Below are 26,078 nucleotides of genomic sequence, written 5' to 3'. Positions count from 1 at the left end.
ATAGGATTACAGAGGAAGCCGATTATATTGACTTATCATTATCAGAATTTTTTTTTTAGAAAACAAGCTTTTAATGCAGTAACCTATGTGCTTCTTTTTTTAAAATCATTAAACAGCCTTGCAGTAGGTCTAATAACTATTGTAATTTTAAAGTAGTGAGGGGCATCCATAATATTCCGAGGTATCTGCAGCTCTGTATTGTGATTAAGAAAATATCTGTGATTCTACCGATGACCAAGACACAGGTACTTTTAGTATGACTGTGGTGTGTTGCCTGTCTTCATAATGAAAGGACAGGTTCATGAAAATGAAGATACAGTGTGTTCCTATCCAAGTTCATGGCTCCCCTTTTAAGAACTCCCAGGACAAGCAATGACCAAAGGAGATTGTTTTCCTGAGTCCGCTTATCACGTCAACTCCCTGTGTTAGATGTAAACCCCACTCCTGGTCCTGAGCACCCCAGGAACTCCAGGGGGCATTTAAGACTATCTTGAACATCTCTGCGTACATGAAGGGGCCACCATGTCTGCCGTCCCCACCCCCAAGGTAGGGCTCTGGGTTCTCTTTTCCCCATGTATTATGGGTTGGATTGTGACCCCATGTTGAAGTCCTAATGCCCAGAACCTCAGAATGTGACTTAATTGGAAATAGGGGCATTGCTGATGTAATTAGTTAGGATGAGGTCATATTGGAGTCTCCTTTGGTCTCTCTCTCTTTTTTTTCCCCTCTTGGCCTCGTACGAGGCTTGTGGGGATCTTAGTTCCCTGACCAGGGATTGACCCTGGGCCCTTGGCAGTGAGAGCACAGAGTCCTAACCACTGGACCACCAGGGAATTCCTGGTCTTAATCCAACACGATGAGAAACATAGGGAGACGGCCACATGGAGACGCACAGGGAGGAATGCCACGTGAAGATGAAGACAGAGACAGGAGCAAAGCAGCCGTGAGCTGAGCCGCACGCAGCATTGCCAGCAAAGAGCAGAAGCCAAGGGAGATGCTTCCCTAGACAGATGTTTCTCTGGGTCCCGCAGAGAGAGCTTGGCCTTGCCCACATCTTGGTTTTGGACTTCCAGGCTCTAGGACTGTTGCAAGCCTCCCAGCTTGTGGTACTTGGTTACCACAGCCCTTGGAGACTGATACCACGTGGCCCAATGGGGACCAGAGCACTGCTCTGGGCCCCACAGTCAGCCTGTGAGGCTTCCCTCCTTCCTGTGTGTTCAAGGGTGCGTCCTGCCCGAGGGACCTGGTTGCCCTGGAGTCGGCTGCCAATGACTCTGGGATCCTCTTGATCTGGGACCTCCACCTGCACTGTTTCAGGCCTGTTAGAAATGACAGAAGTGAGGTGTGCCTCCAGGAACGTGTAGGCAGAACTTGTGGCTGTTAAATCGGAGGGCTGGAACCTGACATGAGGGGGGAAGAAGCGGGATGCTTTGCATCTCATTTCCGTCAGAGGCTGCAAGTAGCGTGTCAGCCTGGAAGTGAGAAAACTGTTTCAGTAAGACAACGAGACAGGCAGGGATTTAGGTCCCCTGGAGTGGGCATTTTGGGTGAGGATTTACTTCCCTGGGGAGAAAACCCCTGCAGCGATAAGTGAGGCTCCTACCTGTGTACCTTGTGAAGCCTTCTGGGGGGTACAGGAGCTGCCCCTGCTCGCCCCACAGTCAGCTGAGATGTGGTGCATGCCTGGCACGGAGTCGACACTCGGAGCTTGTTTGGTAGGTTGGTTGCACCGGGTCTTAGTTGTGGCAGGCGGGCTCTTTGGTTGTGGCTCACTGGCTCCTTAGTTGTGGCATGTGAACTCGTAGCTGTGGCATGCGTGTGGGATCTAGTTCCCTCCCTGATCAGGGATGGAACCCGGGCCCCCTGCATTGGGAGCGCAGAGTCTTATCCACCGCGCCACCAGGGAGGTCCCATTCAGAGCTTGTTTGCTGAGTGAATGAATGAGGGCAACGAAGCCAGAAGCGGTGCCGCGTGTCTTTCTGAGCCCTGTGGCTCAGTATGGATGTGCCCTGGGGTGTCTAGGGTGGACTGGTCCTTGCAGGGCACAGACAGGAAAGGCTGCAGGAATCTGAGCCTGCACTGCAGGGTCTTAGAGAGCCTGACCTGAGGGGAGGAACCTGATTGGGCACAAGGACAGGTAGGGTGCCCTCGCTTGTCTGACTCTTACTAAGTCATCTTTAGAAAATGGTTCCAGAAGTAAATTCACCTGCAGTCCCAAACCCTACTCTCTGACACACGACTCTGCATTTTCCTTGTGGGCACATGACTGTTCCATTGTGCTGTCAACGTGTCTATGATGTGGTCTACCTCTTGCAGTTAATCTGGCCATAAACCCTTTTCCAGGTCATTTGTCTCTTTTTTTTTTCATTTGTCTTTTTTTAACATTGACTGTGACATTGTGCCCGGATGGGCCACTGTTGACCACTCAGGAGTTAGAGCCCTTTGGGGATTTCCCATAGGTTTTGTTGTATAAACCACTTTGCAGAACGGGCCTGAGGCAGGATGGGTGAGGCCTGCTCCTGGAAGGGCCTGCGTGTGGCTGGGAGGAAGGTTAAGGAGGGGTGGCTCAGACTGTCCCGCCTGCGATTCTAGGCTGAGGAGGCTGGGCTTTATTCCATGGGCTGCAGTAAACTCTCGAAGGTTAGTATTCATTCCACAAGGGCAAACCTGCATCCTGTGTCCCGAGAGCTGCAGTCTTTGTGGGGTAACAGAAGGGAAGACCCCCACCCTCCGGGACAGAGTGGAATGAAATGCTGAGGGGAGGCAAATGGGGTCGATTCCGAGTGGCGGTTGGGTTGGGAGGAGAATTCCCAGAGGATTGGTGCAGAGCCTCTAGACGGTGTACAGGGAAGGCGGGTCACGGGAGACGTTCCAGAAACAAAGCTAAGCAGCCAGAATACATCCAGGCTCCCAGTGACGAGAGCGTGGGCCTTGTGGAGGGGTGTGGTGGCAGGCGAGCCTGGAAGGGTAGCTTGGGCCAGATCATGGATGGCCTTAGTGCAGCTTGGGGTTTTCCCTTTAGCACTGGGGAGCCATTGAAGGTTTTAGAGCAAGGGAATCACATGGTCTGACCTATGCTTTAAGGATGACCTCTCTGGCTGCAAGTGAAGGGGGCAAGGTGCACCCCAGGAGGTTCAAAGGCCAACTGGGAAGCTTTTGCCAGAGTCTGGGCAAAGAGAGGGGGAGAATTGAATGGGGAGGGGGAGAGACGTCACCCCAGGAAGCAGATCTAGCAGGGTGCCTGCTGACAGGGTGAGTCCTAGGGACGTTTGTAAGGAAGTCGCTTCCCCAGGGCCCCTGTCTTATCTCCCAAATCCTCTCCAGCCTTGCCTTGTGCGTAATTAGCCCACAGAGAGGTTCCCTTGGGTTTCAAACAGGCCTTTGAGGCTTCCTGTCTGACTCTTTCAACCTCTGAGCACACTGTGACAGGTGGAGGAAATGTTGATGTCTCCGCTCACCTTATCTCACTGCTATTATCATGTTTCCCGTATCATAGTAACAGAGCAGATGTCAGGGCCTGTTGCTAAGGGTTCCCTGGAATATTAATACCTGGGTGTCAAACTGCGGGCTCTCACACGGTGTCTTGGAAGCCTGGGGAAGCCTCGGGAAGCACCGGCTGGGTGGCAAGTATGCTTTTATATTTGTCCCTGCTTCTTCTCCCTCCTTTAGACCCTCACCTCCTCCCCCGACCCCCACCCCTGCCCAGGCACAGCTCGCTGCTCCGAAGGCAAACCCGGCAGCAGCAGTGAATGAGCAGCCACCCTTCCCTCCCACGCCAGGGCAGGCGTGACCAAAGGATCACAGCATCCTTTCCAGAGGCTGATGCAGGCTCCACATCCTTCCCCGTGTGGCTCTCCAGGCATCAGCTCCTGCTAGGCACCGAGATGATGCCCCTTCCCCAGCCCTGCACAGGCCGCCTGAGAGGGCTCCTGGGCCCTGCCCCTGCCCCCCCCCCCCCCCGCCCCGAGATTTTCCTCTGGCACATGGGTGGGGAGCAGAATGGGTTTTACCTGCTTTTTGTGCCTCCTGTTTTGCCTCCCTCATCGGGCCTTTTGGCCTTTCCACTGCTTGCAGTTTGCAAGTCAAACTCCATACAGCTCTGGGATATTGGCCTCCGCAGGATATTGAGGTCACGTTGGAATTTTGTTTCCCAAATGCCATTTGTATCAGTTATCGATTGCCATGGTAATGCCACATAACCTCCATTCACTAACTGGGTGGTTTACAACATTATTGCTTCTGAGCCTGTGGGTTGGCTGCTGCTCTTGGCCAGGCCTCCTTCATCACGTTCCTTCCTCATGTCTCCGTCATGGTCCAGCCACTCCCACAAGACCTCGCTGCACCTGTGTGGAAAGGTGCACGTTTGTTCTCTCTCGGTGGCTGTTCACACCCGGCGTCCTACACTCTCTGGTGACTTGTGTTTGCCTTTGCACGTGGTGTCCCCTCCCAGACGCTGCTCCATGAAAGCTCGTCCATTCACATCCCAGCCCGAGGCATGAGACATGGCTCAGTTGTATGCATCAGTGAGAGTGTCCCTGAAATAAAGCCAAGGAGGTGAACACCCCAGGGTCTGACGGTGGAGAGAGAACCCCACCCGGAGCAGGTGCGGGCGGTGAGGCGCTGTCCTTACTTGGCAGTTGCCTTTGTCCCTGTGGCCCTGTAGGCGGGGCAGAGCCCCTGGGGGTGAGTGTGATCCTCCTCCAAGGGCAGGGTGTGTTGCCCTCTGGTGTCTTTTTCAGAATCTGGTGCGTCTCAGAGACAGCCGCAGGCCGGAAAGGTTTTCCACCCTGTGTTAAAGAGGAGGTCGTAAGGTGTGGAAGGTTGGGTCAAACGGCAGTGCTTTCCTGGCTCAGTGATGATGTGCGCTGCCGTCTGGAGTTGACAGGCTTGTGTTTTCATTTCATCCTCGCCGTGGGCCTGTGTGGAGGTGGCGCCCCCGGCCCTTTGTAGAGAGAACTCGGCGGGCGTTCCTGACCACCGGGTCATGCCGCTTCACCAGCGAACCCCACAAAGTCCATTAAGAGGGAGAAGCCTTCTTTTAAGTAGACTTGAATGTTTGCAGAGAAGAGGTCTTTTTTTTTTTTTTTTTTTTTTTTTGCTGATTAAGACTGTACACGTTATTAAAAGCAACTTGTTGGAGATTTACAGACAGATTCCTCCATCTCTGAGTTCTGAGTTTGAAAATACAAAAACCTGCATGAGGCCGATGGGACACAGCTGCCTGCAGCAGAACTTTTTGTAGGGAATGATTCCAGGTGCACTTTGGAGACACATTAAAAAAACACACACTTCCTTTCCCTTTGGGTGAATTTATCCTATTGCCCTATTACTCAGAAGTGGGCACAAAGATTTATCTCTCAGGATACCCATTTTAGGGCTGAATGTAATAGAACAAAATTGGAAGCAATCTATGTGCCTCCCCCAACAGGAAAATGATAAAATATATCCAGAATACTAAGTTACAATTAAGAACCATGTTTGAGGACTTTCAGTGATGTGAGAAAATACAGTGTGATGAGAAAGTAGAGCAAACAGTGTACATAGTAAGAAACCAACTGTACTTAAAATCTGTACAAAAATACCTAGGAATACGTGGGAAGATCTTAAACGAAGACGGTGAGTCTTCATCTGGGGGTGGGTGATGAGTGCATTTAGGGGGCATATTCTGCAGTGCCCGGGAGAGACCACGGTGCATGCATTTTGACTGTGCCCAGTGGAGTTGGCTGTGACTCCATCATTTGTCTGCAGCAACTAACGCCTAGGGTGACTCGCTCTTATTTATTTATTTATTTATTTATTATTTATTTATGGCTGCATTGGGTCTTTGTTGCTGCGCACGGGCTTCATCTACTTGCCACTAGCAGGGGCTACTCTTCGTTGTGGTGCAAGGGCTTCTCAGTGCGGTGGCTTCTCTTGTTGCCGAACACTCGCTCTAGGTGCACGGGCTTCAGTAGTTGTGACTCACAGGCTTACTTACTCCGCAGCATGTGGGATCTTCCCAGAGCAGGGCTCGAACCCGTGTCACCTGCATTGACAGGTAGATTCTTCTTCTTTTTTTTTTTTTAATAAATTTATTATTTATTTATTGGCTCTGTTGGGTCTTTGTTGCTGCGCGCTGGCTTTCTTTAGTTGCAGTGAGCAGGGGCTACTCTTCATTGTGGTGCACGGGCTCCTCATTGCCATGGCTTCTCTTGTTGCAAAGCTCGGGCTCTAGGTGCGTGAGCTTCAGTAGTTGCAGCACACGGGCTCAATCGTTGTGGCTCATGGGCTCTAAAGCACAGGCTCAATAGTTGTGGTGCGTGGGCTTAGTTGCTCCACAGCATATGGGATCTTCCTGGAGCAGGGATCGAACCCATGTCCCCTACATTGGCAGGAGAGTTCTTAACCACTGTGCCACCAGGGAAGTCCCAGGGTGACTCACTTTTGACCTTAAGGAGAGGAGAATTGATCTCCCTATAAGAATGTGTTTACTTTCCTAGATCTGCCTTGAAAGTTGCCTGGGGCTCACAAACCTCTACCCCCTAGGAATTTTCTCAGGAAATCAGCACCAGGCAACTCCTGTTCCTGGCCCCCCAAGGGTCCCCTGAGCCCTTGCGCTGCAGGGTTTAGAAGCGCTGGGGAGGGTGCAGCCTCCGCTCAGCTTGTCTCGCCCAGCGGGGTGCAGGTGGCACCCAGAGGCCCTCATGGGTCCCTCTGAGGGGAGGTGGCTCAGACGGAGCCCCTGGGCGCTGACTCCCGCCTGGGGAATCCTGAGAAGCAGCCTGCCTGGGAGTGAACATGCCACAGAGTGTAGGTAGAGCCCAGCCTGGCTCTGAGCAGGTCTGGCTTGTTGTCTGAGCTCCTGCTTGTCTGGAAAGGCCAGCCCCCTGATGAAATCAGCTCCACTGCACAGTGGTTCACTAAACACCTACTCTGTAGCCAGCCCTGTGCCAGGATGTAGAGAGGATGCAGGCCGCCCAGAGGGCCCACCCTCTAGTGGGAGGCGTGATGGAAACTTGTCAATAGGAGGAAGAGGTCTGGGACCGGTTCTCAGGTAGAACGCCCACCTCTCCTCAGGGCTGGTCTTCCACCCCCGGCAGAACACACACACACACACATGCGTGTGTGCGTGGGCCTCCTTCAGCCTCTTCCTTCTCACAGCTGGAAGGACCTCCGAGACAGACCTGGCCCTGTGTGCCCCTGCTCCCCTCGTTTAGAGCAAGGCCGGAGCCCCACGCAGCCCTCCACCGCAGACCCCACTGCCTCTGCTCCGCTCCAGGCATTGGGCCAGTTCCTCTCGTGAATGTGTGGGTTCGCCTTCCTGTTTTTTACTTACCTTCTTTAAGCCCCTGTTTTGGTCCCTCATCGTTTGATTTTTGTCCAAAACAGATTGACGTGTGTCAATACAAGGATGCAGTCCATGTTCAGCTCACGTGGACTGCTCTTTGGAAGTCTGAAGGATCCAGCTCTTAGGAGGGCCTGGGCCTGACGCAGCAGGGCCTTGGGAAGGGGCCCTCCTCTTCGGGGCCCTCGCTGGAGGGGGAGCGGAGCCCAGGAGGTGTGTTGGGTGGTGGTGAGCACACAGCTTGGCAGAGGAGGCCCCCAGGTCAAGGAGGGTGAAGGAAGCCGGGGACACAGGCCGGCTGGTGGGCGGGGAGCTTGCAGCCGGCTTCAACTGCAGGGGTTTGGGGAACATAAGCTGACCCTGTTGCCAGTTTTCTAACATATGTTTCCCCGAGCTGCCCTTCCTTTCCTACCCTGTCCCGAGATTGTTCCACATGGGCGAGGTACAGCTGTGCCTTCCAGGGTGCCAGCTGCAGCCCAGGGCAGACACTGCAGTCCCTAGGTGGGACCTGAGTTCTCGCCCAGAGCCACCGCTGTGGACGTGCCCAGCCACGAGCTTACTGTTGTCAAAGACTCTGCCAGCCGGTGCCCATGGCCCCAGGCCCTGGGAGGGGACATCTCTGTCTCCCTGGACCTCTCTGAGGTGTTGGCCCTGTGGGTTCATCTTCCTTGAAGCTCCAGCGTCGAGAGGGGTGGGGGACCCAGGATGCCGCCTCCTCCTTGCCCCGGGGACCAGGCTGGGGGGGGGCTCAGATCCCCCCACCAGCTTGGAGCAGCGACCAACCTCCCTCCCCAGGACCCTTCTCCAGTCCCCCGCCCGCCTCCCCTGCACCCCTCCTGCAGCCGGGTGGGTGGGAATGTGTGGGAATTGCCCAGGGCAGTCCCTCAGCCTGTCCATCTCAGCTCCCTTGGGTACCGGTGGGGAAACAGAGGCCCAGGGAAGATAACTGATTGTCCCTGGTCTTCCAGTAAGTTTGCATAAAAGCCAAACTTTCCTGAGTCTTTTCTCTCCTAGTTGAGTCATCCTCACTGCCATGAAACCCTTGCACAAAGTGATCCAATGCAGAGAAAGTATACATTGGTTAAGGGTTAGCAGACCCGCAGGGGTGTGCGTCTCTCAGCCTCGTTCTTTTCTCTTTTGCCAAACAGAAGGAAATAATGATTAGATTGAGGAAGAACAACAGTAGCCGGTGAGTGGTTGCAGAGTTGTTTTGGCTCAAGTTAAAAAAAAAAAAAAAAAAAAAGCAAAGGAATTAGACCCCAGATGGGTCAAATGACAGATAAATGTTATGTTGGGGGTTCTCTTGCCAGTGATCCCAAAACTCTGGCCCCCTGCAAAGTGACCCAAATGGAACAAAAGAGGTTCATTGCCTAGAGGTTCACTTGTGGGTGATGTGTTTGGGGCCATGAAGCTGCTGCCTCTGCACCTGTACTTGCTGCTGTCTCCTGGATGGCCCCACCTGTCCCGCTGTAAAGGAGGTGAAGGTTCAAGCATGAGAGCACAGGGTCCCTTCTTTCTTCCCGCCTCCTCCCCTTGCTCAGCTCCATTCCCTTTTGGTTCAGAAGCTTCTCCAGATGATGAAATAATTCCCGCCCTGAGATTCCCTGGCTTGCTCCTCCCTCTGGGGTCACCGCTGGTTGCATCCCTGCTTTTGTGGGGGTGCCTGGCAGAGCAGAGGGGCCACCTCCATACTCACTGCATCCAGCTGCAGCAGGATCAGCAGGAAGGCTCAGGGCCTTCTAGTCCTGGGAGCCGTGGCCCGAGAGTGGTGCCCGCTGCAGGCCACAGCAGGAATGGCAGTGCCTGTGAGGCCATGACAGGTGGCCGCCTGGACACCCAGTTAACCCCGGGCCCAGCCTGTCATTGTTAGGGAGACCCCATCACTTCCATTTCTTGCAGCTCCCAGAATAGTTTCTAAAGTAATAATAAGGAAACAGGACTACTGAATTGTAGTCTGTTTTAAATGATTACTTGGAACAGAATAACACATTTCACACCCATGCAGCAGTGTGACTTCACAAGATAACAGAACTTAAACAACAACAACAACAAAACAAACCGTAGCTAGAAGTGGGACTGGTTTAAAGTTGTTTGATGAGCGTGTCATTTTGGACACCACCTGTGTTTTCCTGGACTGGATGTGAGCCTCATTTAAGAGAAGGTCAAGACTTTACATGTGAGGAGGCCTTTGGTGACGGTGGCACGAGCAGCCCTCCCAGCACTGGGCCCGGCCATGGGGTCCCCACACGCAGCTCTTCGGGGTCCGGGGTTACCCAGGTCTCTTTCTCGAGGTGACTGACGGTGGGGAGTGGGTGCTCAGGTGAGCTGAGTGGAATAGAGAGACCACTGCGGTCAAGGTGGTGGGCTTGGTCCCTGGGTGGGTCAGTTGGCTGCCGTCTGCACACTGCCCCCTGCTGGTCATCCCAGAAATGAGTGACATTGGTCTGGAATAATAGTTCTCAAACCACGGTCCAGGGATCTCTGGGGGTTCCCAACGCCTTTCAGGGGGTCCACAAGGTCAAAACCACTTTTACTACTACTGCTACTACTGCCACTTGGTCAAGTTCTGTCACAAATATACAGATGAAACGTTCATTGACATGATTTCAAATGCCACATTGGAACTGATCTGTTGAGTTTGGGTGCAGTATGAAAGAAGAATGTCCACAATTATCTGGAAGGGCTATTAAAATACTCCACCCTTGGGATATCCAGTGGTTGAGACGCCACACTTCCAAGGCAGGGGCCACGGGTTTGATCCCTGGTCAGGGAACTAAGATCCCACATGCCACGCAATGCAGCCAAAAAAAAAAAAAAAAAAAAAAGCTACTCCTTTCTCCAACTATAGCACATATCTGTGACAGTCTGAATGTCCTTCATGTGCTTTAACAAAACCACATGTCACAAAAAATTGAATGAAATGTCAGATATGAACATCCAGCTGTCTTTTGTTAAGCCAAACATTACATAGATTTGTAAAAATGCAAAACAATGCCATTATTCTCAGATTGCTTTTGTTTTGAAAATATAGTTTTTAAATAAAACGTGAGCATCTCATGGGTTTATTTTTTGATGAATTGACAATTAAAATTTTTCTCTCAGTGTTAATTTCTAATATGGTAAATATCAATAGATATAGCCTATATCATTTGGAGTTCTCAAGAATTTTTTATAACAGTTTAATGAGATGTAGTTCACGTACCATAAATTCAGACATTTAAAGGGTACAATGTGGTGGTTTTAGTGAATTCACAAAATTGTGCAACCATCACCGCTGTCTAATTCCAGAACATTTTCATCATCCAAAAAAGAAACCCTGAGCCCATTAGCAGTCACTCCCATTCCTCCCTTCCCTCCACCCCCAGCCCCTGGCAACCACTAATCTACTTTCTGTCTCAATGGATTTGCCTATTCTGGACATTTTATTATAAATAGAACCATACAATATGTGGGGTTTTGTAACTGATTTCTTTCACTTAGCATGTTTTCAAGGTTCATCCATGTTGTAGCCTGTGTCAATTACATCATTCCCTTTTACAACCAAACAACAGTCCATTGGACGGATATGCCACATTGTATCCATTCATCAGTTCATGAACATTGGAATTGTTTCTGCTTTTTGGTTATTATGAATAATGCTGCTGTGAACATTCACGTCCGAGTTCATGGGTAGACACATTTTCCCTTCTCTTGGGTTTATACCTCAGAGTCCTTTCTGGGTCTCATGGTAACTCTGCGTCACATTTAAGGAATTGGCAGGCTCATTTCCAACCTCAGGGATTTTCAGGAGTGTAGAGGAGTCCTGTGTTTGAGAACCACTGGTCCGGAGGGGATCAGACCAGGCGAGTGTGGATAGCTCAGTACTGCCCCTCATCTTTGGTCTGGGATTGGGATTCCCTCAAACTCATCCCTCTCTCTCCCCCTCCCTTCTCTCCCCGCTGCCCCTGCCAACACATCCTTGGTGGCAAGGAGAAAGCCAGCTAAGCTAGGCTGCATAAGTTAAGCCACCAGCAAGCTCTGGAGCAGGGTCCCCTCCCTGCAGGATTCCCAAGGGGGCTGTTTTCATTGTGGTCCCAGTGGAGTAAAGCAGGGGTTGTTCTTGGAGGGTGCAGGGATCAAATGCCCTCAGGGCTTGCCCGCCAAGTTGAAAACTGCTGAAGCGTGCCTCTTCTCTCCTTTCTGATGCTGTCCCTTTGACGTCCTGCCAGTCACGTCCAAGCCTGTCACTTAGCTGCGTGATCTCCACCTAGTTTCCCCTCCCAGAATCATGAGTCTTTTGGAAGAGGAGCTTTGAAGGAATAGCGTTTAGCTGGAGGAATGATTCTGCTGGTGAGATTCCAGACATCACTGGGGACGAGGCAGGGATGGAGCAGGGGCGGCAACGGGCAGGGGTGGGTTGGACGTACTGGTATTTGGTGTATGAGGAACCCTGTCTGCCACCTGCACCCCAGCCAGTGACGTGCTCTTTCTTCTTCCCTCTTCTCACCTCAGATTTGACTCCGCACCCTGGCTGGGGGCTCCAAGTCATGGCCGACACCATCTTTGGCAGCGGGAGTGATCAGTGGGTTTGTCCCAACGATCGACAGCTTGCCCTGCGAGCCAAGTGAGTACCTCTAAGGCTTGACCGGACCCTCCCTTCCCTCCCCCACCCCCCCTTTCTTTGACGAGGTTCAATCTCAGGCCCCCAGAAAGAGCAGTTTGGAGACAAGTGCCCGTCTAATACACACCACACTCCTGGCGCTGAGCTGGGCACCTAACGGCCATTCACTCATTTAACAGCCATATGGAATAATCCCCATTTCTCAGATGAGGACAGTGAGGCTGAGGTCCTCACCCAAGTCACCTACCTTGTAAGTGGTGGCGCTGGGACTCCCCCCCCAGCTGACGCTCATGCCTATGTTCCTTGGATCTCAAAAGGCTCCAGGGAGCCAGACCACTTCCTTTGGCTTCTCTGTTAAGAATATAAATCCCCCCGTCACTGAGCCCTCAGTCCCTGAGTGAAGGCTTCAGGGAGCCTTTGATCTCTGGATGCCCACTTCACAGTTGAGCACCTGGCCCTGGCAGACAGGACAGAGCAAAGGCTTGTCTAATTTATGAAGAGCTGCCCCCTGGGCTGAACACACAGCCAGCCTTGAGGCATCCCACGTCTCTGCCATGTTCGTGTCAAGGTCTCTCTGGTTCTGGTTTGTTCCCAATGTTCCTGTTCTCTCTCAGCCTGGTGACCCCTCAGCTGTAGTTAGCTCAGGCTATCTCTACCCACTGCCCCTCTCCGTGGCTGGAGACCAGGGGCTCCCAGATGTCTCTCCAGCCTTCCAGTCTCTTCCTGTCCCTTGGGGAGTTAGGGGTCCCTGGGATCAGATAAGCCCAAGAGTGTCTCTTCATCTGTCAAATCGTGCTGAGTACGGGAGGCAGCATTTCCCAAATGGGACCAAGTTCAAGAAATTTGCAATTAGACATTGTGAGCCTGCAGGGGACAGAGCTGAAACATCAAAGGAGGATAGAAAAATTAATCTGAAATGCCCAAGAAGAGTGGAGTCCCACGTGATATGCAGGACTCTGCACCACAGTTAATTTGTCTGTCTCACCGGGCTGGCTCAGCTCTTTTAGCCCCCACGTGGCCCCTGCAGGGGAGAGACCAGGGCTGAAACCATCCTCCCTCCCTCTCTCCTCTGACACCAGGCGAGATGATGTGTCCTCCATGGCTGGATGTGAGGAGCCGGCAAGAGCTGTGCTCTTGTAGGAGTGACGGGTGTGACCCCCTGGCAATCCCTCCAGCGTTCCCTTCAGTTCTCCCTGACCGGGTCTTGCGCTCAGCAGCAGCCAGCAGCTGTTGTAGCACCTTTTAGAAGACCAGATGCTTTTATCTCCTCCCCAGGGTGTGCTGCCTTGTAATGCCAGGCTCCTTAAAGGAGAGTGTTACAGATCCCCGCAGCCAGGCACTGTGCCTCCAGAGGCCTGGGGAAGTTACCTGGCTCCAGCTCAGGTCTGTCCTCCCCTCCTCCAGCCACCATCACACAGTTTCTAAACCCCTACTATGTGCCACAGTGAACGAGACCAATACTGTCCCTTGTCTTAAGGCACTGATGGGGAGGAGGGAGCACAAGACACACAGTTACTCATGTGCAGCTGCTTTTATGGTGGAAACAGGCAGTCGGGTGAAGGGGGGCGGTGCTAACAACCTGGGATTTGGGGGAGGCTTCCTGGGGAGTGTGATGCTTATGTTGAATCTTGGAGGAGGGGTAAATATTAGGTGGAAATATGGGGGAAGAGCATCTAGGCAGAAGAAGCAGCATGTGCAAAGGTCCTGTGGTAGAGGGAACATGGCATGTAGAAGACCTGGAAGGAGGCCAGTGTGGCGTGAATGCAGAGAGCAAGGGGGTGAATGGCGTGGAAGGAAGATGCAGAGGTGGGCAGGGGCCAGATGGGGCAGGACCTGGTCCTTGGGACTCACATTCTAAACAGGGAGAGAGAAGGTCCCACCTTGCCTTATAATAATGTTTAAGCCTAGTGATGGAGCTATGTCTGGGCCTTAGGGAACTCTGAGAATGGACTCTTAAGCCATCTTGGAGGGGATCAAGGAAAAGCCTCCTGTGGCTAGTGCACAGCTGCTGCATGGCACAGGGAGATCAACGCGATGCTTTGTGTTGACCTCGAGGAGTGAGATAGGGAGGGTGGGAGGGAGGCTCAAGAGAGAGGGTATATGGGGATATGTGTATACATATAGCTGATTCACTTTGTTGTGTAGCAGAAACTAACACAACATTGTAAAGCAATTATACTCCAGTAAAGATCTGAAAAAAAAAAAAAAAAGGAAAAGCCTCCTGTAAAAACCACATCTTAAGGACGTCCTGAAAAAGAATAGGAGTGAGCCAGTGAAAAGGAGGTTTAGGGAGAGGGGCAGTCACCCCGGGTGGAGGGCACAGCCTGAGCACAGGCCTGGAGACAGCACACAGCCCAGAACACAAAGGAACAGATGGTGCTGTGTGAGGCCCTGTAGTGGGGGGATTACAGATGGGCACTGGGCGCCGCTGAAGTTTCTTCCTCCGGCTTTGCAGCCCCGTCCACCTCTGGCAGCATTGAGTTGGCTTCCTTTGGCCTTGGAGTGGGCAGGGGTGCGTGCCTGCCTTTCCTCTGTGTGCTGGGCAGACTCAGGACATATAAGTCTTGAAAAGGGACACTCACCTGCCCCAACCTGCTGGTTTTCTCCATCTGAGCATTTTAGGGACTCCGGCAGTGGGTGACTGGCCAGGATATCTCCCTGGGCCAGGGGAGGAAAATTGGAAAGCAGAGCCCCCAAGCTCAGGGGCACCCCCACCATGGGAAAAAGGCGGGCTGAGGAACACAGAGATGGGAAGGCATCACACCAGCACTGCCACCCGTCCTGGTGGGCACAGCACCTACACAGCCCAGGGCCAGCCCAGAGCTCTGCAGACCTCCTCCCCCCGGACCCCCGCCATCCTGCAGCGCAGGCCTCCCCATCTCTCAGAGGAGAAAAGAGGCCAGGGGTAGTTAGATGGCTTTCCAAAGGCAAGTGGAGGGCGCTGCGGTGGCAGCCGTGGCTGTACGTGGGAGGCAGGGCCTGACTGGCCAGAGGTAGTGAGCCTGAGGTGGGAAAGGAGGCAGAAAAGGAGGCTCGGAGGATGCCCTTGCCACCTTGTCCATCTCTGTGTTCCCAGCACTTGGCACAGAACGTCTTGGAGAAGCTGGGCCCCTGGGCAGGGAGCTGGGGCTCGGTCCACGGCTGCCACTCTCACGTCGTCCAAAAAATAGGAAGAGTTTGAGTTCCTCCACTCAGCCCTGGGGCCCAGTGGCGCTGATGGCTGCACCCTTTGGGTCGGGCCCTGGCCCCGCCTCACAGCCTGGCCAGCCCCCACCGCCACACCTCCTGTGCAGCTGTTACCCTCCTGCCCTGGGTCCTTCTAATTTTCAAAATGCTGTGTGAATCTCCTCTTATCCTCAGTGCTCGTTTTGAACCTAATGGCCGGTCTTTCCTGTCCCGGAGTAAACTCCGTCTCACTTTCTTACACAAGTCGGATCCGGGTGGGTGTTCTCTCTTCTCTTGAACATCTTCCGTGCTGCGCCCTGCAAACCACTCATGCTGTGAAGCTGCGGCCGAGGCCTGCTGCGCATTCCCCGCTCCTGCCCCCCAAGGTGCTGGGGGTGGGGGGGTGCTGCTATTCTCGTGGGACCCGGGAGCTGGCGGGTGGCAGAGGCAGCGATTGGAGGCTGGCGTCTGAACCCCTTGCCCCCGACACACAGGCTGTGCTCAGGGGGCCTTTGTGGATGCGGTGGAGGTGCCGGTTTGCACTGGAGTTGCACTTCTGTGCTGTGTTCTCTCGAGGCTGCAGACAGGCTGGTCTGTGCACACCTACCAGACAGAGAAGCAGAGGAAGAGCCAGTGCCTCAGCCCGGCCGAGGTGGAGGCCATCCTGCAGGTCATCCAGAGGGCCGAGCGGCTCGACGTCCTGGAGCAGCAGAGAATCGGGTGAGGGCTGCTCCTGAGATGGAGCAGGAGTGGGGCCGTGGAGAGGGAAGCAAGCGCTAGGGCCAGGTCAGTGGGCTGGGCGTCCAGTGCCCTGCGTCCTAGTGGGGCTTTTCGCTGGGAGTGAGTCAGCTCTGCCTGAACGCCCCTGGAGTGTAGAATCATAACCCAGCCTGTCCGAGCCTCAGTATACCCCTCTGTAAGATGGGGATAGTGGCTGATGTGCAGGCCCCAGGCTGTGGGGAGGATGAATGAGGGCAGTCAAACACGTTTGGGTCTGTTTAGCTGTGCACACAGGAGGGTTGCTGTTGTTCAGCTGGGAGAGGGATTGAGTTGAAGGCTGAACTGTGGGTTCTCCCATCAAAGACCGACAGGAGCCACTCTCCAGCTTATTCAAAGCCCTCCTGGCCTCCGGCATCCAGAGCTGACTCCTACGCAGTCTTCAGTTCTGTCGTGTCTTTTTTGTTTGTTTAATTACAAAAGCAATTCATACTTCCCAGACAATCTGAAAAACGAGGAAAACATAAATGCAGGGCACTGGCAGGAATTAATTTGATTCTAGTCTCCTTGTTCTTTTTCTATTTATCTTTTTCTATTAAATATATGATCATTTTTAGAAGTCAGACGTTGTAGAAATGCACAGTTCTAGAAAGTGAAGGCACCAATGCAAAGACCACTGCTGTCCAAACAGTTTGTTGTCTGTGCCTCAATAATACTGACATATTACTACCATTTCATTACAAAAAAGGGTTCGTATCGGACAGACTGGTTGTCTTTTGCTATTTTTCTCCCCACCGCACCTGGCCGGGGCCCCGCCCTCTCTCGCAGGCCTGGCCCCAGGGTCCAGCGAGGCTCTGCAGGTCTGGGAGGTGCCTGTGCTGATGGCTGACTGGCCAGTGCCGCATCCCTCAGGCTTCCCCAGGAGGGCGTGCTGGGAGCTGGTGGGGGGTGTTCCCCGTGGGCTCCCCCCAGCTTTGAGAAGCATTTGCGCCCCCTCATCCACCTGGGCTGCTGTCTTTGCGCTCCCTGTGACACTCACATCATTTGGCCCCGGCTGTGAGTGTGCAGTTTGGCTGGGGCAGGAATGACCCAGGAGGCAGTTAATCATCTCAAAAGGAGGAGGTGCATCCTGTGTGTTTCCAAGAGTGAGAGTCACAGGGTTGTACTGATAGGGGGTCTCCCGAGAACAAGCAAGTCAGGCCATGGCTTGTTTGCTTCCGGGAGCCCGCAGGTCCCTGGATGTGGAAGTCAGGAGAGCCTGCTGGAGGACATGTGGGCAGAGGCAGCCTCAGTGTCCAGGCTGCCCTCTGTCAGCCCCCAGGCAGGGCCTGATCACCCAGGGGAGAGGGTGGAATTGCCATGAGACTGGGGGCGGGACCTGAGTGTGGCCCTGGCTCTACCTCTAAGGAGGCTGCAACCCTGGCAAGTGACTTCACATCTTGGAGCCTCAGTCTTCTCACCTTTAAAATGGGGGTGGGGGGGAACAGCATCCTCCTTGCTGGGGGGTTGTGAGAGTTACAGGAGATAATGCACCCACACACCAGCCTCCATTCATTCAAGAATTTTTGCTGGGAATCCACTGGGCACTGGAGACACAGCAGCCAACGAAACAGAAGTGGCTGTGTCTTGTGAGCCTGGCAGTGCCGTGTGACACGTCGTCATGAAACAGCGGCCACGGTGGGCTGAGGGGCCATGGGACAGGAGGAAAGACACCTATTCTGGGCTCAGCGGGGTTCAGGGAAGGCTCCTAGACCTCAGCATCAGAGGTTCACAAAGGACCTCTTTCTCTTTCTCCCTCCAGCTCCTCCATCCGTCCAGTTGCTTAAACCCAAAGCCTTTACTCCATCCTGGATCTTTCTCTTACCTCCCCTCACCCCAGATCCATCCATGCTGCCCCTGAAATACGGCCGTCCTGGTCTCTGTACCCCTTCCCCAGACCTCCTGCTGCCTCCTGCCGGCCTCCTCACCAGACCTCCCTGTAATCCCAGCTTCCCACAGCAGCAGGAGGGAGCTGTTAGAAATGGCACTTGGATCAAATAACTCCTCTACTTAAAACTCTTCAGGGGGTTTGCACTGATCTTAGGAAATAATCCAAACTTCACGTTGTGACCTACAAAACCCATGTAATCTGGCCCTTCCTTGCCCCTCCAGCCTCCTTCACCCCAGGCAGTATGGCCCACCTGGGCTTCTTGCTTTTTTCTTTCGGTTAATATTTATTTATTTATTCATTCATTTTTTCATTCATTTTGGCTGTGCCGGATCTTAGTTGCAGCACGTGGGATCTTTGTTGTGGCATGCAGTCTCTTAGTTGCGGCATGTGCGCTTCTTAGTTGTAGCATGCAGGATCTAGTTCCCCAACCAGGGATCAAACCCAGGCCCCCTGCATTGGGAGTGCAGAGTCTTACCCACTGAGCCACCAGGGACGTCCCTTTCTTATGGTTCTACTGCAGCAAGGCCTTGCTGTTTGTACTGGCTGTTCCCTCTGCTTAGGATGCTCCCCCAGCTCCTTGCACGTTTGGTTCTTGTCATCCTTTACCTTTCAGTTCAGATGTTCTCAGAGAGGTCTTGACTGATCACCATCCAACGTGCCCTGCCGCCTCCCAGCCCCACTTATTTTATTTCATAACACCTCCCCATCTCTGGAGTCCCTTTGCTTGTTTATGAACTTTCTCCCTTTATTAAACATAAATTCCACCAGAACAGGGGCCATGTCCATCTCTGGCTTGTTGGCTACAGTATCCCCAGTGTCTGGCACATCATAGGTGCCCAGTTAGTGGTTGGTGAGTGAGTGAATGCTTAGGAGTTGGCCAGGGGAAGGGGTGGGGCAGGGAATGGTACCCCAGGTGAGGGCATGGCTGCCAGGACGTGGAATCATGTTGGGCCCCGTGGCAGCCGTGCCTGGGCAGTGGTCGGGTTGGAGGCAGGAAGCACACGCCCTCTGACTCTGTGTCCCGTGCTGCAGGCGGCTGGTGGAGCGGCTGGAGACCATGAGACGCAACGTGATGGGGAACGGCCTCTCCCAGTGCCTGCTCTGTGGGGAAGTGCTGGGCTTCCTGGGCAGTTCGTCAGTGTTCTGCAAAGACTGCAGGAAGGTAAGGCCCTGCTCTGGCTTCCCAGCCTGGACCAGCCCTGCCGTTGTGTGGCTTTGCATCCTGGCTCCGAGGAGTGTGTGTGTGTGTGTGTGTGTGTGTGTGTGTGTGTGTGTGTGTGTGTGTGTGTGTGTGTGTGTGTGTGTGTGTGTGTGTGTGTGTGTGTACACGCGCACACGTGTGTGTATTCATGTATACTGCATACATGTGTGCCACATGGTATCCTATGCTTCTTGGCAAGAAGGGTTGAGGCCTGAAGGTCAAATGGCCAGGCTTCTAGTGCCAGCTGTGGGGAGTGGACCGCTGGGTCTCATGGGCCTGGATGTCAATTCAGCTCTTTCACTAGCCGCATGACCTCAGAAAACTTATTTACTGTGTCAAGCCTCATCTTCCTCATCTGTAAAATAGGGATAACGATCATATGTACCTTAGAGAGTTGTGAGAATTAGATATTATATGCAAAGCTCATAAAACCTTACGTGGCATGTAAGTACTCAGTAAGTGTTATTAGTTGTTATTAAATACATACAGTTTTCCTCGGGGCCAAACTGTTTGCTAAGATTATACTTCCTGTTCTATTGGTCTGCTCTCTTGATCCCTGGCCACTCAAATGAGAATGATCTTTGCAGCAAAGCCAAATGGATTTTCTCCTTTTCTTATACTCCACTGACTGTTCTAAATTATGTCACATATTAAATTGTTTCATATTGAGTCCAAGACGTCTTAAAATAACTTTTCGTTTTTCCTGGGGTTTCTAATTGCCTTTCTTTTCTTATTGACCAAAGAATAATGTGCCTTCCAATCCTCAAGATTATGTAACATCTGAATTTTACTCTCTATTGTATGAAGCCTACTTTCTTTCGCTGCTGGAAACTCTTCTAGACTCTTGTTCCTGCTCTAGCCTACAGTTGTTACTGCAGAGCTGTCATCATGGGATTTCCCTTTATTGCCTTCCAAGGTTAGAAGCACTGTTCCCAGGATACTATGTCTTTTTCTTTTTTTGTTTCTCACTCTAGTTTTACTAGAACATATCCTAAAGTAAATTCCACGTGCTAGTCATTCTTTTAAGCCTGGAGTTATTTTAGTGAACAAGACAGAGAAAGAAACTTCTCCCTTTAGATTACATTGGGTGAGTGAACAAAAAAAAAAAACAAAAAAAAAAATGATCAAATAGATGAGAAGATTTCAGGAGGAAATAAATTCTTGGAAGAAGTAACAGGGGATGGAAGATTGGGGGTGGGGTGGGGCATTAAGAGCTGAGAGAACTGTAAAATATGGGAACATCAAAGAAGTAAAAATGGACTTGGCAACACAGAGGCCACTGGCAACCTTGACAAGGGCATTTTCAGTGATGTTCAAAAGCTGGATGAGAGAACCAAGGAGCAAAGAAGTTAATGTACCAAACGAGTAGGTGGGAAAGCCAGGATTTCAGCTAAGATCATTTTCCCTCTGTTCTGTTGCATGTGGTAAACTGGGCTGAGGAATGTGGATTAACTGGTGAGGAGTCCCAAGAACAGTGGAGGTGTGGCAGGGGCCTGAGTGTCAGGGAGGGGGTGGACACTCTTGTGCCGCTCCTGCGTAAGCTTCCACAGGCCTGGACTAGATAGGTACAAACAAGCCAGTGGGCACAGGGACTCAGGAATGTCTTGCTGCCAGCATGTGGGCAGGTGGGGTTCTGTTATGTGACTTCCGCCTGGGAGAACAAGGCCCAGTAGCCTGTTTCCTCCTTCTGCCCCTCAATCCCATGACTGCTATAAATGTCCGGGTTTGCGGGACCATAAAGGGGGGGTCAGAGCCTTGTCTCCTTCCCCTGGAAAAGTCTGGGGCCTCTGCCTCAGAGGCCGTTGCTGCTGCCCCTGAATGCCAGCTGCTCCTTGCAGAGCCATTTCCTAGGCAACAGTGGGAGTCCCAGGGGAGGACCTCAGCGGGGGTGGGGGTGGGGGATGCTCTTCCAGATACTCTTGCCACCTCCATCCCATGGTACCCTGGAGCACGGGGCTGGTCTGGAGGAGATTTCCATTTGAAATTGTCCTTATTTTGCAGCAGGCTCAGGACTCGGTCCTGGCTTGGGGGGTGAGATAAGGAACCCTTTGAGCTTCTGAGGGGGCTTGTTCTTGGGTGAAAGTGGGAGGAGAGGGTGCAGTTGCAGCCACAGCTCAGTGATGGGCATTGGGGGGGGGTTATGGTCATCCATCCTTGAGAAGCCTGTGTCATTCACTCAGTCATTCATTTACTCAGGATGCAAATAGTAGAGGGCCTACTGTGTACAAGCCATGTTCTAGGTGCTGGCGATACCATGAACAAGATAAAGTCCTTGCTCTTGTGGAGATTGTTTTCCAGGGGTGGGAGAAGGCAGACAATAAACAAACAAATATAAAACAATATTAAGTAGACTGAGGGCCCTGCAGCGGATTAAAACAAGGCGATACAATAGAGCGTGACTAGGTGCTCGGGTCTCTCTGAGCTCAGAACTGACCACAAGCAGGAGCCAGCCCCAGGAAGAACCAGGTGGAAGAGTGTTGTAGGCAGAGGGACCAGCTAGCACGATGGCCCTGAGGCAGAAACCAGCCAGGCATGTTCAGGAAACTAATGAAGGCACCTGGGGCAGAGGGAGCGAGAGGTGGGCACAGCCGATCACTCAGAGCTTTGTAAGTCAAGGTCAGGAGTTGAGATTTGATTCTGAGTTTCATGGGATGTCAGTGGAATGTTTTAAGCAGGGATGTAATGTGATCTGATTTGTGTTTCTAAGAGGTGAGCCTGGCTGCTGTCTGGTGAACGCATTGCAGGCAGACATTGAGTGGAAGGAGGAGATGAGTTAGGTGGCGATGGCTATCATTGGGCGATGATGAGGTTGGGGACAAGGCAGCCTAGGGACTGGGGCCATCCGCTAAGGGAATCAATCTCTCCAACGTATTCTAAGCAAATGGGGAGGGGTTAGAGGGGGTGATTGAGGGTCTTAGAAAGGAAAGAGGGTCCTAGACTGCAAATGGGCCAGGGCGTGAGGTCACTTGGTCCACCCTGCACGGTGAGGGGACGGAGGTCCTTCCGGGCTGCCAGTAAGTGCTGTTCCCATGCAGATGGACCTGGGTTGTAGTTCCAGCTCGGCCACAGTGCAGTGACCTTGTACAAGTCACTTAACCTCTCTGGGCCTCTGTTTCTTCATCTGTAAATGAGGTAATAGAACCACATTGTCATTGGGTGGGTGTGAGGAGTAGATGAGCTAATGCAGTGTCAGGTCCATTGCAAATACTCAGTAAAGCGTTCCTGTTATTATTATTATCACTATTATTATTATTATTTTAATATATGGAAATTCCTTTTTTTTTTTTTTAAATTTATCGGCTGCGCTGGATCTTCATTGCTGCACGCAGCTTTCTCTAGTTGCGGCGAGCAGGGGCTACTCTTCATTGCAGTGCGTGCGCTTCCCATTGCTGTGGCTTCTCTTGTTGCGGAGCAAGGGCTCTAGGCACGCAGGCTCAATAGGTGTGGCTCATGGGCTCTAGAGCACAGACTCAGTAGTTGTGGCACACGGGCTTAGTTGCTCCACAGCATGTGGGATCTTCCCAGACCAGGGACTGAACCCGTGTCCCCTGCATTGGCAGGCGGATTCTTAACCACTGCGCCACCAGGCAAGTCCCTATCACTATTATTATTAATTCACTTCAAGGTCCTAGCTGTTCAGATGCCCAGGTGTTATAAAGAATAGAACTAACCTCACATACATCTCAAAAGAGGTTTAGTGATACCCATGGATCAGTTAGCTCAGGCTACCATAACAAAAGACCACAGACTGGGTAGCTTCAACAACAGAGATTGATTTCTCATAGTTCTGGAGGCTGGGAAGTCCAAGATTAATGTGCTGGCCAACTTGGTTTCTGGTGAGGACTCTCCTCCTGGCTTGTAGATGGCCACCTCCTCACTGTGTCCACACATGTGGAGAGAGTGCTGATCTCTCTCCTTCATATAAGGACACTAGTCCTGTTGGATCACAGCCCCACCCTTACGACCTCATTTAACCTTAATTACCTCCCGAAGACCCTGTCTCCAAATACACTCACATTGGGGATTAGGGCTTCAACATAAGAAAAAAAATTTTTTTTCATAAATTTATTTATTTTTATTGGTTGCATTGGGTCTCCATTGCTGCGCGCAGGCTTTCTCTAGTTGTGGTGAGTGGGGGCTACTCTTTGTTTTGGTGTGCGGGCTTCTCATTGCAGTGGCTTCTCTTGTTGCAGAGCACGGGCTCTAGGCCGGCAGGCTTCAGTAGTTGTGGCACTCAGGCTCAGTAATTGTGGCTTGCAGACTCTAGAGCGCAAGCTCAGTACTTGTGGCACACGGGCTTAGTTGCTCTGTGGTATGTGGGATCTTCCCGGACCAGGGATCAAACCTGTGTCCCCTGCATTGACAGGTGAATTCTTAACCACTGTGCCACCAACGAAGTCCCAACATAAGAATTTTGATGGGACACAATTCAGCCCATATCAACCTGTGTTCTTTTTAGAATTCATGTTTTCTTGAACTGAAAATTGGAGTTCCCATAGTTAGTCCTATATTTTTTGTAATTTATATAAAAATCTCTGGAAGGCTTTGTAGCTCTCCAGCATTGGATGTCTTAAGCAGGGAAACCAAACTCCCTGATTTCTGTGTAAGTTCCTCAGGTGACCCTAACACTCAATCACTTATTCAACCTGTTCTGGGCTAAGTCTGGGTTAGGGGACTCCAAAAGGAGAGGGGTCCAGAACAGCCACTTCCATCGGGTCCTCATGGGTAGGCAGACAGTTCTGTCTAGAGTGATGCTGGCTATGGTTGGAACCAGGGTTTCCAGGGCTGAGAACAATCAGGAGGGCTGCCTGGAGGAGCTGGCTCCTGAAGGTTGGACAGTCTTCTGAGAGGCTGAAAGGAGAGCGAAGGGCATTTCAGGGAGGGGAGAACAACACAGCAGAGGCACATAGCTGGAAATGGGCTGGGCCAGTGCCTGACTGTGAGGATGCAGGCCCTGAGGGCAGGGAGGACACCCTGGGCCACTCTGCCAAGTGGTGGTTAGTTAGGAGCCAAGTTCCTAGAAAATCAGGAGGGAGGCCCAGACATAGCCTCACAGCACCCTGCAAAAGCTTTAGCCCTTGTATAGGGGCTCTCTGGTGTCTGGAAGGGGAGGACACTGTCATCTATTCAGTCTTTCAACAAATATATATGGTCATATAAATATGACGGTATACTGGTACAGGCATTGGGGATACAGTGTAAAGACACATAGATGTCTGCCCTCCAGGCAGGAGGTGTTAAATGATTATGGGTGATTCATCACAGTTGGGGTTGGAGTTACAGAGGCAGACCTGGGGGGCTGAGAGAGATCTAACAAGGTACTGGCCTAAATCGGGGGTGTTGGGAGCCCTCCACTCCAGGCTCCCCAGTTTCTGGGGTGCCTCCCTGTTTACTTCTCTCTCTCCTCTCCACATCCCCACCTTTTGCAATGGCCCGTAGCACTGGCTCCCAGGAGGTGTGTGGGCAAGGGCAGCCTGCAGAGAAGGGATGCTGGGGAGCTCTCTGACATGGGAAGCGTCTAGATCCAGGTCTGGGGGACAGATCGTCAGGTGCTCCTGGCCACATGGAGCTGTCCCCAGCAAGAGCCCCGACAGCGTTCAATGGCCACAAGCTAACGAGTATGAGGGTGGGACGCGTCGATGCTCGTCCTCGGAACAGCGTCCCCTCTAATTGGGCCTGCGTGTCTGGGCTGCTTGCTCTCATTATCAGAAGGCTGTGGTGGGAAGGGAGAGGGCCGGCTGGTTAATTAGAGAGGCCTGGCGCTCCTAATTGCTTAGGTTCTGAGTCCGCCAGCTTTCAGTTTGAGAAAGTGATGAGGAGGCTGGTCAGGGCTGCCAGAGAGTCCGCCCAAGCCCAGGATGGCATTATCACCGTGCTGGGGAAGCAATCAGATTTTTCTCTGGTCCCGGCTAAAATGTGCTTCACAGTGTGGGAGCAGGGGAGCCTGCCCATAAAATGACAGTCTCGGTAATGTATGCTAAGTCCTGGTGAAAAGGAATGAGGCAGCCCCACACTTTGCTCAAAGCCTTCAGGGGACATCCAGCTTTGGGTGGGGGAGGCACCCCCTGCCCAGGATGGGGGGACACTGTAGGAAAGGGGCCAGGCCAGAACCTGATACCTATCCCACTCTGCTCAAGGCTCTGAGGAGGGGTGTCCTGCTGAGGTCAGCACAGACCCCCAGAGGAGTAACCTTGGGGCCACTCATCCCATCACCAGGGCCGCAGCCTCATGAACTCTCATTGAACTCTAGTCACCTCCCAAAGGCCCACCTCCAAACACCATCACATTGAGGGTTAGGACTTCAATACACGAATTTTGAGGGGACACAAATACTTAGTCCATACCAAATAGGAACTCAGCCCATGGAGGCAGCATGCTTAACAAGCAGCACTGCTGGGGATTCTGATCCTCCTTGGGTTTGAAAACCCCTGCTCTAAGGTCCCAGCCCCAGGCCTGGCTCAGGGTGGTGGTGAAGGACCTCAAGTGACTCCGCCTTCCCTCTGCTTATCTTGCTCCCCTTGCCCTCCCCTACACCACACCCCCCAATCCTCAGCTTAGAGTCTCCTGCATCCTCCCTCAGGCCATCCTCACGCTTGCAAACAGTAAACACAGAGGCCACTCTTTCACCTTGTGACGTCCTTTGGAGTTTATAAAGCACTTTCACAAAAGTCATCCTTTTTGGTCCTTAAGGCAAAGCCACAAGGGAAGCAGGGGAGGTGAGGCTGTTCCACAGTCACAGATGGAGAACAGGGGCTCAGGTGAGGTGGTACGGCCTGCCTGGGTCACCTGGCCAGGTCATGGGGAGCTGGGTCCCTCAGGGTGAGATGCTATGCCATGCTGCCCCTCCATTCCTTCAGATGGAAGCATTCACATCTCATGCGTTCCCTTCCTTGGAGAAGCAAGGCTATCTTTCTAAAGAACACAGGAGAAGAAGCATCATACTCAATAGTTAAATATTGAAAACTTTTCTCATAAAGTCAGGAATAAGACAGGTTCTATGTATCTTTATCACCACTGCTAACCAACATTTGTGCTAGATGCCTAACCAGTGCAATCAGGCAAGAAAAAGAAATGTACAGCATAAGGACTGGAGAATAGCTAAGACTGTCTTTATCATGAAAACATGATTATATAACTAGAA

At 52.3% G+C, this 26,078-nt stretch overlaps 1 protein-coding gene across 1 annotated transcript in view; it reads left to right on the top strand.

Moving 5' to 3' along the window:
• The window catches only part of RPH3AL (rabphilin 3A like (without C2 domains)), a 145,631-nt gene that overhangs the window by 42,039 nt on the left and 77,514 nt on the right, over positions 1-26,078 (top strand). Inside the window, 3 exon segments of the mRNA XM_057716063.1 lie at positions 11,816-11,927; positions 15,666-15,809; positions 18,769-18,898. Coding sequence (XP_057572046.1) covers positions 11,851-11,927; positions 15,666-15,809; positions 18,769-18,898 — 351 coding nt within the window. The 5' untranslated portion in view covers positions 11,816-11,850.

This window comes from Hippopotamus amphibius, chromosome 17 (genome assembly GCF_030028045.1).
Source record: "Hippopotamus amphibius kiboko isolate mHipAmp2 chromosome 17, mHipAmp2.hap2, whole genome shotgun sequence".
In the NCBI taxonomy this organism is placed as follows: domain Eukaryota; kingdom Metazoa; phylum Chordata; class Mammalia; order Artiodactyla; family Hippopotamidae; genus Hippopotamus; species Hippopotamus amphibius.
Note: the sequence above shows the minus strand (reverse complement) of the source record. Positions and strands in the feature narration are given on the sequence as shown.